Genomic DNA, 14,773 nt, shown 5'->3' with positions numbered 1-14,773 from the left:
CCTGAAATGTTTTCCTAAATAGCATAGTTCTTTACGACTGAAGAAAGAAAGACATAAACATCTTGGATGACAAGGGGGTAAATTATCTGTACATTTTTACAGATAACATTATATTAGGTGGCCTTAACTACTGTGTACTTTAAATTAATTATTTGGTACAATGCACATATATGTTGTGTACATATATGTTTTTACATTGTACTTATATTTTTAAAAAAATTAATTAATTTCAGTATTTACATTTATAATTACACTGTTGACCCATTCCCACCAAACCTGTCCCTAACCTTACCTGTATCTGTCACGGAGTCGTGTGCTGGGAATGATCAGGATGAGCAAGGAGGTCCAAAAACACAGTTTTATTTATAATATCCACAGGGAAACAGGAATGGACAGGAAACAGCAGGGAACCAGCAACCACAACGTAAACTCACGGAGTAACTATACATGAAGACAATATAATCACCAACAGCCCAACTTAAAACACAACCAAACTTAAATACACAGACAAATCAAGGGGGAGACAGGTGCAGACGATTAAACAGTGACGTAATAATTACAAACAGAACAGGAAAGACCAAATAAGGGCATACACGGGGGGAAAACACACAAAAACAGTCCAAAAGGTCTGACATTACCCCCCCCCCTCCCATAAGGCGCGACTCGCGCCGTAACAAATACACCGGGGTGGGAGGGTGGGTGCCCTGGAGGCTTGTGCAGGGCAGACACAGGAGGAAGAGGGGTTACGCCTCCAGGGCGGATCCGGGAGCTCAAGGAGCCATGGCGGGTCAGGGAGCACCTCAATAGCAGCAAAAGTATGTATGTTTTGCAATACAGTATGAACACAATAAGTACATTGTACTTATTTTAGATGTAAGCACATATTAGTTAAGGCCACCTAATATAAAATGGGACCTATGAGTATTTTAAATGTTAGTACATAATAGTTTAAAACATGTAATGCTGTATAAATTGGGGCCATTTCTGCTGTTGTAAATGACTAGAAATCACAGTAGTCAGATGCTTGTGCTTGACCTCTCCTTTAAAGGGGTCATCGGATGCCCATCTTGATATGATTCTTTAGGGTCTTAATGAAAGTCTATAATATACTTTGGTTAAAAATTCTCAATGGTTGTGTAAAACAACACCCTTTTTACCTTGTCAAAATAAGCTCTGCAAAAATCATCTCATTCTAAGGGGTTGTTCCTTTAAATGCAAATGAGCTCTGCTCGCCCAGCCCCTCTCTTCTCTCTGTGGAGTGACGAGCCTGTTTACTTTAGCCGCTAAACTTTCTAACTACCACATTATTAGGAAAGGCGATCGCAAAGATTAAAAAAAAAAAAACTTTTACACACTTCTGCTGTAAGTGAAACTGGATCACGAATGATTCGCATGAACCTAGACAGATATATGTAGATCGGGAGCCGCATTCCCTTCACAAACAAACGTAATCCACTGCATCTTCAGCAGCTCAGATGTCGGGAGTAAATGACGACCACTATGTTCATTATTACATCCAGCAACACAACACCTCAATTGCTCAGTCTAACTTACATCCCTGCTCCGGCATCGAAACAATAGAGTTTACTGGACTGTGACAGCTGATTTGAGGTAAAAAGCTCATGTCAATCAGCTATCGTGGGAGAGGCCTCTGTCTGTTCGACGGAGCACCGACAGGCATCTGAAAATGGCTCGATTTGAAAAAGGGGATATTATCTTTACAGATAAATTAAAAACCACTGCATGAATTTTTATCATTATAGGGTAGATTTGTACATACACTGCCAACACACATTAACGTTCAAACAACATGAAAAAGTGAACTTTGCATCCAATGACCCCTTTAAAATTAATGAACAAATAATGAATAGAAAGTCATTACATGGAAAGTCTTCCTCTAGTTCCAGCAAAAATGCAAGTCAAATGCAAATCTTCATACCAGGCCCCACTTTTCAGTAGGAGATAATATGAATCAAAGCTCAACAGATTCTAGTAAGCTGCCTCTGTACCTACATGCACAACTGCTGCGGAATAATTACCTCTGTTGTAGTGCTCTGCATAGGGAGAAACTTTCAAATTGTGTTCTGCACAGGAGATGCCATGTTCCACACTGGTTGCCCTATGTAGAGACGTAGGAACACTTGAGTCTATCCCAGCATCTCATGTCAGGGAAAGGCCCGGACAGATGGCTGGTCCATCACAGCCCTAACACACATATTCACGCTCTCACTAATACCTACTGGCAATTTAGTGTCTCTAATTAATCTGAACTGCATGTCTTTAGATTGTGAGGGAAACTGTGTGAGTACCCAGATAAAACTCACACTGAGAAAATACAGGAGAGCATGCAAACTCTAAATTAAAAAGCCTCCTGGTTCAGCCAAGACCTGACCCAGAGACCTTCTTGGTGTGAGGTGACAGTGCTACCCACTGAGTAAAAGTCACTGTGCCCCCTGCATTGGGTGGCTTGACTAGCAATTAATTAAAAAAAAAAATTGATATTAATATGTTGATAAGCTAAAGCTAATGCTCTAATAAGAAAATACACATTTTGGGTGAAATAAATGTTTACAATAAATAGTTTTGGTAATTAGTAGTGAATGAAATGTTTATTAATATTGAACGTTAACATTTTTCTCACCATCTACACTGAACTAATCGCTTTGCATCGTGGGACTGCATTTCTTTAATACATAACTTACCAAACAGCAAATTGGAATGATTCTTGATTAACACTTTATTTTAGGGTACAATTCTCACTATTAACTAGTTGCTTAAAGGAGAAGTCCACTTCCAGAACAAAGATTTACAGATAATGTACTCACCCTCTTGTCATCCAAGATGTTCATGTCTTTCTTTCTTCAGTCATAAAGACATTATGTTTTTATATTTTTCTCCATATAATGGACTGCTATGGTGCCCTGAGTTTGAACTTGCAAAATGCTGTTTAAATGCGGCTTCAATCCCAAATACAGTTGTAAACGATCCCAGCTGAGGAAGAAGGGTCTTATCTAGCAAAAAAATTATTTTCATAAAAAGAATACAATTTATATACTTTTTAATCTCAAACGCTCATCTTGTCTTGCTGTGCTGAACTCTGTGTATTCTGGCTCAAGACAGGTTATGTCGAAAAACTCGTATTTTCTTTCTCACTTTCAAAAATGATTTCAAAATCATCCTACATCGCTGCAGAAGTACCAACCCAGTCTATGCAAAGTGAACGTGCAAAGAAGATCAAACACAAAAAAGGTAAAACAGCGATGTAGGACGATTTTGAAAGTTGAGGGAGAACATGAGATGGGAGTTTTTCGACATACCCTAACCATCATGAACCGAAAAAAAAAACTGTTTAGGGAGAGTAAGACAAGACGAGCGTTTGAGATTAAAAAGTATATAAATTGTATTATTTTTATGAAAATAACCGATCGTTTTGCTAGATAAGACCCTTCTTCCTCGGCGGGATCGTGGGACAACTGCATTTGGGATCGCTTGAAGCCGCATTTAAATTGCATTTTGCAAGTTCAAACTCAGGGCACCATATCAGTCCACTGTATGGAGAAAAAATGCTGAAATGTTTTCCTCAAAAAACAGAATTTCTTTACAACTGAAGAAAGACAGACATGAACATCTTGGATGACAAGGGGGTGAGTACATTATATGTAAATCTTTGTTCTGTAAGTAGACTTCTCCTTTAATAGCATTCATATTACTAGCATACTGGCTGTTTATTAGTACTTATTAGGCAAGTATTAATGCCTTATTCTGCCTGACCATATTCAAGATCCCTTAATCCGACCCAATACTCATTACATGGCTACATGGAATACTTGATTCTGGTCAGTAACCAATTCCAAGGTATGCTATGTAAGGGATAATGTGCATCCAACCAGTTGTTATTACAGAATAAAGCTCGGCAGACTTATCAGCGGCCCAATGCGAAGCAGAGGGCTGTTGTATAAGACTGAAAGGCTTTATAAGCGCTTAATAATAACCGTCTGGATGTACATTACCCCGCTTATTACAAGGCTAAATAATTGACCCTTCGCAAACAGCTTGATTGACAGGCAATCTGACCAATCATAACATCAAATCTACCATTCTGTCTGACAAACAAATCAGAAAGGGAGAGTAGATTAACTTCTTCTTAAACTTGAAAAATTGTGTGAATTGCCGTCTTTCCCCGGTTTTAAATAAAATACGTTCTGATGTTCATTTATGTTTTTGTGCTTTAAGTAAAGAAGAAAAGATGATCGGTTCACATGTCAATTGATCTAATAAAGTAATACAGTGATCTGTCACAACACATTAAAGAGCCACAAAACGGTATTTATTATTTGGATTTCTTAAAATATGACAACATTTTAATGCTGAGACCTTGTTTCATACCATAAGTAACCTGCTCTGTCTTGTCTGTTGGCGTGTTGTCAGTTTCCTCTTTGCTCCGCAATGTGTCTTTCACTATGTGAGAACATGATGTGTAGTGTAAGGGCGGCATTGTTTATCGAAGATAGCAACAGTAACTAAGGATGGGCAGGTCTTTGCGAATGGTCACTTAGACACTAAATATTGATTTAAATATTTGTTTAAATATTTGAACACAAAGCTTCTGTGAAGAAAAGCAGTTGCTAGCAAGTGGCAAGTTCAAACGAGAGAGCATTTTACCACATGAATAATTATGGTGATAAAAGACATTGATTTAAGATTAAATGTTTTAAAATCTTAGCAGTTTGTTAGTTATCTTATAATTCATTACAATCGTCGCAAAATGGCAGCAGCTATGTTTGTATGAAACAAGAGAGAGTGGGTCCATGATACCAGGATGACATAATTAAATAATTGTACACAGAATATTGATTTGAGTTTTAATATTTTATTAGCCAACCAAATGCAAAACTTCCATGAAGAAAAACTGCAGTTAGCCTGTGTTAATAGTTCCCCTTCAGGAACTCAAGCTGCATCCAAAAACGCTAGGGGGGAACGCCTACAACGAGATCCGTAGCACATGTGTAATCTGACCAATCGAAGCGAGAGACATCAAGGGCGGGTGACATAAGCGACCAGGAAGCTTCAGTCTTTCAGCGAAATGCTCTGTGTTGTGTCTGTCACCCTGTTTTTTCGTGCTAGTTCGCACAACTTTTATTTGAGGGTGACATGTCTGCTAGAATGGGCAAGAGTGGCGAGAGCAGATTGTGTTACAACCTGTGTGTTCCTCACTGCAAGTGCTACATTACTAGCAGGGATACACACAGCATGTGCATGGTCTGCTTGGGAGCGGAGCACACTGAGTCGGCTCTTGAGGGACTGTCCGCATTGCTAGCGTTTTCCTTCGCAGACACTCCACTCCGGGAAGGCTCTCTTTGAGAAGGGGGACTTCACCAGCGTTCCCCACGGTGCTGGCCCGGCTTCCGCCGAGGTGGAGTGGTTGCTGCATTCGTGGGGTTTGCAGCTGAATCTGCTGGAGGGAATGGAGACGGGTGACCCCCTATCTCCTTCCTCACCCGCCAGATCCACAGCCTGTTCTGTGGGATCGGAAGCCTGCCCGGCAGTTACTTCCCCCACGGAATGGACTCGTTACTCCATGTATCGTCCTCAAAGGAGGTCGATGTGGAGAGCATGGTTAATGAGCCACTCCCTCAATCTCCTCAGTACGAGGAGCTGTTGGAGGTGGTAACTCGTGCGGTGGCCAAGCTTAACATCGATTGGGCCGTCGAGGAAAAGGCTGAGCCACAGAGAAGCAAGTTGGATGAGCGTTTTCTGCGGCGCAAGCCACGCTGGAGCCTTCCCTTCTTCCCCAACCTCCATACAGAAGTCTCGAGGTTGTGGGTGAGACCGTTCTCTGCCCACTTGCTCATCCCCGCCTCGGATTATTATGGCAACGTGGTGGGGCTGGGCGAGCATGGCTATAAGATGAGAAGACCTTGGACAGCTATCTGTCCCCCGGCATGGCATCGTTTTTGAAGGCTCCGACCTTTCCCTCGAATCCACTTCATACAACATCGCCGCTGGTGGGCAAGAGGTATACGGCAGCAGGTCAGGCTGGGACATTTATTCACACCATTTCTGTACTCCAGGCATATCAGGCAGACCTGCTAAAAGAGCTAGATGAGGGTGAGGAGGTCAACGTTTTAGAACTGCTTGGTACCGCTGATTTGGCTCTCCACGCCACCAAGGAGACCACACGTGGCCATTGGGTGGTCTATGGCAGCTCTGGGGGAAGTGGAGAGACATCTCTGGTTGACCCTGTCTGACATGAAGGAGAAGGACAGCGTGTTCCTACTGGACATTCGTGCCCCTTTACACAAGCTGGCGCACCAGATCTTGTGTGGTCCCAGGTAAAACTACTCTCGATGAGAGCAGTACACGTCCCTGGGCATCTGATTAGAGGAGCAGACGTCATGTCGAGACAGGGGCAAAGGCCCAGTGAAATGGATGCTTCACCCCAAGGTGGTGAAGCAGATTTGTAGAGTGTTTGGTCCGGCTCAAGCGGATCTGTTTGCGACGAGAGAGAATGCTCAGTGTCCCCTTTGGTGCTCCCTGACTCATCCAGTTCCTCTGGGGCTGGATGCCATGGTACAGACATGGCAGAGGCTGCGTCTGTACGCGTTTCCACCGATCGCTCTTCTCCCGGGAGTTCTGGAGAGAGTGCGCTGGGACGGGGTCAGTCTACTCCTAATAGACCCATACTGGCGGGGCCGAGTATGGTTCTCAGACCTAATTTCTCTCCTCAACGGTTCTCCATGGGAGATTGCCGTCAGGAGGGATCTCCTCCCACAGGCGGGGGACACCATCCTTCACCTCCGCCTGGAGCTGTGGAAGCTGTGGGTGTGGCCCCTGAGGGGGCACAGCTCATAGCTTCCGGTCTCTCAACTGAGGTTGTTAAGACATCCTCCAGTCCAGAGCTCTCTCTACAAGGAAACTGTTCGCCCTGAAGTGGAGACTCTTCACTTCATGGTATGGAGACCACCCAGTTAACTGCCCAATTGGTACAGTGCTGAAGTTCTTGCAGGCTTGCTTCTCCACAGGGTTAACCCACTCCACCTTGAAGGTTTACGTGGCGGCGATCTTGGCCTACCACACCCCTCTTGGTGGCCTTTCAGTGGGCAAGAACCCCCTGGTTACACGTTTTCTCCGTGGTGTGCTGAGGCCTCCAGTACGACACTGTGTCCCCACGTGGGACCCTGCTGTGGTGTTTGAAGCTCTCTGTAGACCTCCTTTTGAGCCTATAGAGGATATTTCTGATCGGTGGCTTACCATCAAAACTGCATTGCTTTTAGCGCTTTCCTTTGGGGACCTGCAGGCCCTTTCGGTGGCCCCTTCTTATCTTGACTTTCACCCTGGTCTGGCCAAAGCGTTTCTTTACGCCCGAGCGGGGTTTGTTCCAAAGATCTCGTCTGCTGCACCACAGCCTGTCGTACTCCATGCATTCTGTCCTCCTCCCTTCAGGGAGCCTGACCAGCAGAAGCTTAACTGTATGTGTCTATCGTGAGTACTGGACGCATACATCCACAGAGCTGCCCTGTGGCGAAGGACAGACCAACTGCTAGTTTGCTATGGTCCCCCCAAATGGGGTCTCCCTGCCTCTAAGCAGACCCTCAGCAGGTGGATTATTGATGCCATTTCTCTTGCTCTCTGATCGTTTATCGTGATTGTTATCAGGGATTATTACACAGCTACATGGACTACTCGATTCTGATTGGTCAGTCCCCACATTCCGAGGTATGTTATTCCCCAATAACAACCAGTAGAAACTAATAACGCAGGCTAGCAACCGCTTTCTTCACTGAACCTGTGTTTAAATATTTCAACTCAAATCAACATTTTGTGTCTAATTATTTAGTTTTGTGACAAGTAACCATGTAATAAGTTGGATAATGTACATCTAGCCAGTTGTTATTGCAATATAAAGCCCTTCCGTTTTTATACAACAGACCTCAACTTCATGCCGAACTGCTGATAAGTCAGTGCGGTGTTATTCTGCGATAACTGACTGGATGCACATTATCCCTTAATAAGCAGCAAATTAGGAGTTTATTCAGGGGAAACTTTCCTATTCTGAAGTGTTACCTTCAATTTTAACATTATTTAAAAATGTTACAACTTTTGCTGTATTTTTGATCAAATACATGCAGCCTTGGTGAGCGTAAGAGACTATTTTCAAGAATACTGATAAAGCTTACTGGTTACCCCTAATATTTGGATTGTATGTATTGTATCTTTTGCTGACAACTAGCTTCTGAGGCAGTATAATTATGTTTCCTACCATTTAGAACAGCTATTGTGTGAAGAGTGCACTTAAAATGCTTCCTCTGTAGGCGGCTCAATTTATTTTGAAAGACAGCACAAGTGTCACATCAGTAACAGGCTCTTACTTTCCACATTTTCCTCAGGTTGTTGTCTTTATGTATTACGGACTCCAACTTAATCGCTGGGTTCTGCAAGTCTCATCACCATACTTCCTGAAGGGCCCATTGCCATACCACCCGCAGCTCAGAGCTCAGGCCTGGCGCTACCTAAGCTACATCTTCATGCACGCAGGGTGAGTTACACACTAGTTATATTATTACAGGATACAGTGACTAAATATTATTAAGTATTTATTTGTCTTCAAATTATTTTAATGTTAAATGAAGACTGGCTTAGTTACAGAGAATTAGTCCATTACAATCAACCTTGCAACAATGTTAAAATATAATTGATATGTAATTATTGAACTGAAATGTAAATTACTTTTCTGTGTACTAACTAGCTAACATACAGTAACTATCAGGTTTATGATCTCTTACCCGCAATAAAACCTGTTCCAGAGCATGTTAGTTGTTGCATATAAAGTTGCCATGAACACCACCTAAAACCATCCACCTTCTTGAAATTCAAATTAAAGTGTGAATAGCCCACCATGTTGTTAGAAGCTGTTTACACTGACTCTGCTTACCAGTGTGTGGTTGGGCTAGACAACATTGCAAAAGATGACTTTCAAACAGCAGCTCCAGTGGCATAGATGGTAAAGCACATAGCACAGTCTTTTTGATGTGATCCACCCAAGTTCGAATCCGCCTTTTGCTGAATTCATTCTGCTCCCTCCTTTCATATCTCAGATCAGATCGGAAAGGCATTTATTTTCAATAAAAAATGTAGAAAATTAAGGAAAGGTTCAAAATAAAGTATCGGGTAGGCTTATGGGTAGGTGTAGGTAGGTGTCCCAATAAGGCGGCATCCATTTAATAATTTTAATAAAAACTATAATTTACACTCAATACATTCTTTTTGCATACTGTTATATGATGTACTACAATACTGAGGTGCAGATTTTTGCCACTATTTGCAATAAGTAGTATAAATAGCAGAAAATGCTGCTATTTAGTATAAATAGAATCTATTGCTATTTAAATAGCCACCGCCAATTTTATATTCTTACTGGACCATGTAAATATATTAAAATAAATATTAGAGTTGTCCAGTCCCAATATTTACTACAATTTCTAGTTAATGCTTTTGAGATACTGTAAAAATTGTATGAAAAGAGAAAGGGATATGAGATACATCAAACTACTGGTATGTTACAGTTTAGTGGTCATTACACAAAATATATGAGAGCTCAATGCTACACTTGACAAAGCTGAATAGGAATAAAACCTTTCTCAGGTGCATATCAGGCTTTCATGGTGCCTAACAAATGCATTCCCCTTTTCTCTGCTGTAATTTAAGGAGATATTTGTATCTCAAATCATCCAAGAGTATTGCAGCCTCAAAATGTGGCTCACTGCTGATAATTCATGCCATTTTTAGATACTGCTTTGATTAGCTGTTTCTTCTCTGGCATTTTAAAATGCTTACACCCTCAATGCAACATTTTCAGGCACACAAAATGATATTAAAGCAATTTCAAAACGCTTTTTTCTGACATGTAGGATTGAAGGCCTGTGTTGAGGCCAGGCTGATAGAGGGCTTGAGCCCCTGTGATGTGTCTGATGTGCTGTGATCTGTGGGGTTTAATACTTTATATTACACTCATCTACAGAGTAATCTCCCCATTAACCCAAGCTAGTGATCCGCTCTCTCTGCTGCACCAACAGAATCCCAATAAGAGAACACACAGACTCTTTGACACAGGCATTTCCAAAAGTCAGTCTCTAACCTGGTTTCATCAGCAGCAGTGGGTAGGGCATGACTCATTTTGAGATGGTGTCACAGCATTGCAGCGTTAAACACCACATGATATCATCCACATGATCTCAGATGATCAGCAGTTGTATCACACATTATTTTGTTTGGAGCAGAAGCAGAAATGTTGTATTTGCATTGTCCTCTAACTTTTTTATTTTGCCCTTCTAAATCCCTTTCATATAATTCTGATTGTAATCTGGTGGGCAAAGGCCATTTTAAAGGTCAGTGCCAGAATAAAATGGGTAGTTACTGTACGGGCATTGTTTTCAGCATTGTCCTGTCCTTGAAAGTTTTGCGATTCTTTTAATATAACTCACCTCCCAGCAGATTGCTGGGAAAAATTTTACTCCACAACATGCTAATGTTATTCCTTAGAAAATGTATTTTAATATTTAAACTATACTTTGGATCTTTACACTTTTTAAGTGTTCTTTAAAGTTAAAGTTTACACACACTTTGCAGAATTGTAACATTGCAATTAACATTGAATTAACATGTTAATTATTGTTAATAATTATATGTTAATTATTTTACCAAAATAAGATGGACCATACAAAATGCATTTTGTTTAGTACTGACCTGAATAAGATATTTAACATAAAAGATGTTTGCATGTAGTCCACAAGAGAAAATAACAGCTGAATTTATAAAAAATTGTTTAGTGATAGTTGTTCATGAGTACCTTGTTCATCCTTAACACTTATACTGCCCTCTGTTCTTTAGAAAAATCCGTCTGGTCCCATAAATTCTTTGTTTTTTTGGCATTTTTGTGTATTTGAACCCTTTCCAACAATGACTGTATGATTTTGAGATCCATCCTTTCACACTGAGGACAACTGAGGGACCCATATGCAACTAAAACAGAGGGTTTAAATGCTCACTGATGCTTCAGAAGGAAACACAATGCATTAAAGGGGTCATCGGATGCCCATTTTCCCAAGTTGATATGATTCTTTAGGGTCTTAATGAAAAGTCTATAATATACTTTGGTTAAAATTCTCAATGGTAGTGTAAAACAACACCCTTTTTACCTTTCTAAAATCAGCTCTGCAAAAATTATCCCATTCTGGTCAAGGCTGCTTTAAATGCAAATGAGCTCTGCTCACCCCGCCCCTCTCTTCTCTCTGTGGATTGACGAGCCTGTTTACTTTAGCCGCATGTAGCTGTGTTTAGCTGCTAAACTTGCTAACTAGCACATTATTAGGAAAGGCAATCGCAAAGATTCAATAAAAACCCTTTATACTCACTTCTGCTGTAAGTGAAGCTGGATCACGAATGATTCACGTGAACATAGACGGATATAAGTAGATCGGGAGCCGCATTCCCTTCACAAACAAACTAGCTCAGATGTCGGGAGTAAATGACGACCACTATGTTCATTATTACATCCAGCAGCACAACACCTCAATCGCTCAATTCTTGTCTAACTTACATTCCTGCTCCAGCATCAAAACATGGAGGTTGGACTATTACAACTAATCTGAGGTAAAACGCTAATGTCAATCAACTATTGTGGGAGCAGCCTCTGTGGGTGTGACACAACAATGACAGGCATCTGAGAATGGCTCGATTTGAAAAAGGGGATATTATTTTTACAGTTTAATTAAAAACCACTGCATGGATTTTTACCATTACAGGGTAGATTTGTACATACACTGCCAACACAAATTAATGTTCAAACAGCATGTAAAAGTGAACTTTGCATCCGATGACCCCTTTAAGAACCAGGGGTGTAAACTTTTGAACAGAATGAAGATGTGTACATTTTTCTTATTTTGCCTAAATATCTTTTTTTTTCTTTCTTTTTTTTTTTTCATTTAGTACTGCCCTTCAGAAGCTACAGAAGATACTTACATGTTTCCCAGAGGACAAAATAAGTTACATTTTCCTCTTCAAATTCAAAAAGTTTTCACCCCCCATGATACATTTCACCCTTAATGTATCATGTTTCCTTCTGGAGCATCAGTTAGTGTTTCAACCTTCTGTAGTAGTTGCAAATGAGTCCCTCAGTTGTCCTCAGTGTGAACAACTCATGAACAACTATTACTAAAAAAAAAGAAATTCTCTTGTGGACTATATGTAAACATCTTATATTTGAAATATCTTATTCAGGTCAGTACTAAATAAAAAATAACATGCATTTTGTATGATCTCTTAGTTTTGTAAAACAAGTAACATTTTGCAGATTCAGTTTGTAAACTGTTGACCTCAGGTGTACATCTTTTTTGCAAATTTGCGTTTACTAGAGGAGCAAAGCAAGTGTTGTTGCTCTAATCTCATGTGGTGATATTCCGACAACAGCATGATTACTGTCAGTTCAATAAATAAGAAGTTAATACTGGTACACAGTGTTCTCAGTTACTTTGGCTTTTTTGCTCATCTAACAAAAATAGTTCCAAATAAAGCCACAGCAGAATCATCTGTCACACGCGTCTTTATAAAATTACATTACCGTACAGTACAGTGCGTACGTACAGTATCATGTCACATTTGTATATGTGATATGTGACATTTTATGTGTACCTGTGTTTCAAAGTGTGTCTAAATGTGTGTGATTGTAATGTGTTCTTTCTTTATCTGTTAAAATGTACCCTATTTTCCAATCTTTTAACAACAGTGATTAAATTATCTTTTATTCTGGAAACTGGGTTTCGTTGAATCAGAGATCAGTTTCAGATCAGACCCCTAGCCATTCATAATTCAAGATCATTCATACAGATTGTGCTGATTATTTATTTAGTTACGTTTATATTCTGCTTCTGTGACTTGTTTTGAAACATGGACTTTGCTTATACTGAAGATACATTCAGAGATGTTCACTTTCAGTTCAAAGATTTTATTAAAGGTTCTCCAGTTTCATTTCTTTGTTTCTCTTGTATGTCAGGCTGATGTGTTCATCAGAATCCTGAATTGTTATTTCTTTCAGCTCTGTATGATCATCCAACACCATGACTTAAGTTACATGCCCCAGTTATCTGAAGCTTAGTAAATTTCAGGTCCTTGTTCTATGAGGATAATTATCCTGACCTTGTCCTGCTTCTTATTATTTTAGATTTGGGTCCAAATTTTGCCCTACTGGGCTTCTGTTGGATCTATTTGGCAATGTTGAGGAGAGCCAAGTATGTGACATGAGGAACGTTACTGTACCTGTAGTAAGGTGTTTTTCTGTCACCCAGATGTAATTATTAAGTGCCAAAGTCACATCCGCTGTTGTAGATGTGAAGGAAAAGTGTAACAGTTTTCCATGTGCAGTGCTAAAAGTCAGAGAATTAGAGTAGTTGGTGAAGTGATCTGGCTTAAGAAAAAGCTGGACTAAACAAAGTTGGAACAGGGGTGGAATTGAGAAATTACTCATGCCAGAATCAGGTCACTCATGTGTCAGAGCACACCCACTACCAGGCCTCATCTCTGACACATTATTCTGACAAGTATTTTACATTTTTTATGCATAACAAAATTTTTAGTTCTTCCATAAATTAAGATTTATTAACAGCTTGTAAAGAAACAAAAATGTCTTAGAACCGTTCTCTGCTAATTAAACCTAATAGTGTAATTTGAGGTTACTCACTGACTCTTTAAATTACCAGATATTCTTGAGTTCACCACTGACATGTGGAGGTTGATAAAGGCAGGTGGTAGTAATCATATTTGTTTTGTTTTGTTTTTTTTTATCTGTGATCAGTTGGAGCATCTTTTAAGTCCACGCAACCTTCAAAAAGTACATATTGTCAAAGTGAACCAAATGAATAGAGTAATGAAAGTCTTCTGAAAAGACAGATTGCATTATATAGTAAGTTAATTGAGGCTTTTTTTCACATATAAAAATTGATGAGTGCACATACATAGATACATAGAGCACACCAAATATGTTAAACAGTAGCTCAATGTAAGAAATTGATTGCTGAGGTACGGGAGTGCACCAAATTGTAAAAATCTAGCTACTAAAAATAACTAAATATACAGACACTGTCATCTAATAAGATGACAAAAAAAAATTAACCCCTTCTTCAGACACATCTGTAATTGTGATTCTGATTTATATGTTTCAGAATTGAACACCTGGGTCTAAACATGGCCATGCAACTTTTGGTGGGTGTACCACTAGAGATGGTCCATGGAGCTTTGAGAATCGGCCTGGTGTATGTGTGCGGCGTACTGGCAGGTGAGTCAAACTCAGTATGTATTATCTGGCTTGTGATGAGAAAGTGTTTTTTTTTTAGTGCAGTCTTCTTAAAGTGCTCCTATTATGCTTTCTCAGATATTACCTTTTATGTAGTGTGTAATATAGCTGTTTGGGAATATGAAAGTGTACAGCAAATGGAGTCATTGTCTCCCAAAAGGAATCACTAATTCTGAACTGTCTGAAACATGTCAGTAATTCCAGCCCGTGACGTCCTGCATAAACAGGATAGGTTACGTAGGTTACACATTTGCATAATTGCCAGCTATGGTTTTTATTGGCTCCCATGAACAATGTCTACTATGACCCACCCTCAAAAACCGTAGTCATGGGCTAGAAGGGTTTGATTCATGTTGTGGCCTTATTTAGAAGACATTGTTCTCTGCACTGCGAATGCACAAATCACATGTTCTCCCAAAGGATAAGGAT

General features: G+C 40.1%; 1 protein-coding gene across 4 annotated transcripts in view; it reads left to right on the top strand.

The window, feature by feature from the left end:
- rhbdl3 (rhomboid, veinlet-like 3 (Drosophila)) overlaps positions 1 to 14,773 on the top strand; it is a 71,274-nt gene that overhangs the window by 41,203 nt on the left and 15,298 nt on the right. For all 4 annotated transcript variants that reach the window (XM_051112722.1, XM_051112721.1, XM_051112723.1 and 1 more), the window contains 2 exons: positions 8,388 to 8,536; positions 14,214 to 14,326. In XM_051112722.1, the coding sequence (XP_050968679.1) occupies positions 8,388 to 8,536; positions 14,214 to 14,326 (262 nt within the window). The remainder of the gene's footprint in view (positions 1 to 8,387; positions 8,537 to 14,213; positions 14,327 to 14,773) is intronic.

Source organism: Labeo rohita, chromosome 6, assembly GCF_022985175.1.
Source record: "Labeo rohita strain BAU-BD-2019 chromosome 6, IGBB_LRoh.1.0, whole genome shotgun sequence".
Lineage (NCBI taxonomy): Eukaryota > Metazoa > Chordata > Actinopteri > Cypriniformes > Cyprinidae > Labeo > Labeo rohita.
Note: the sequence above shows the minus strand (reverse complement) of the source record. Positions and strands in the feature narration are given on the sequence as shown.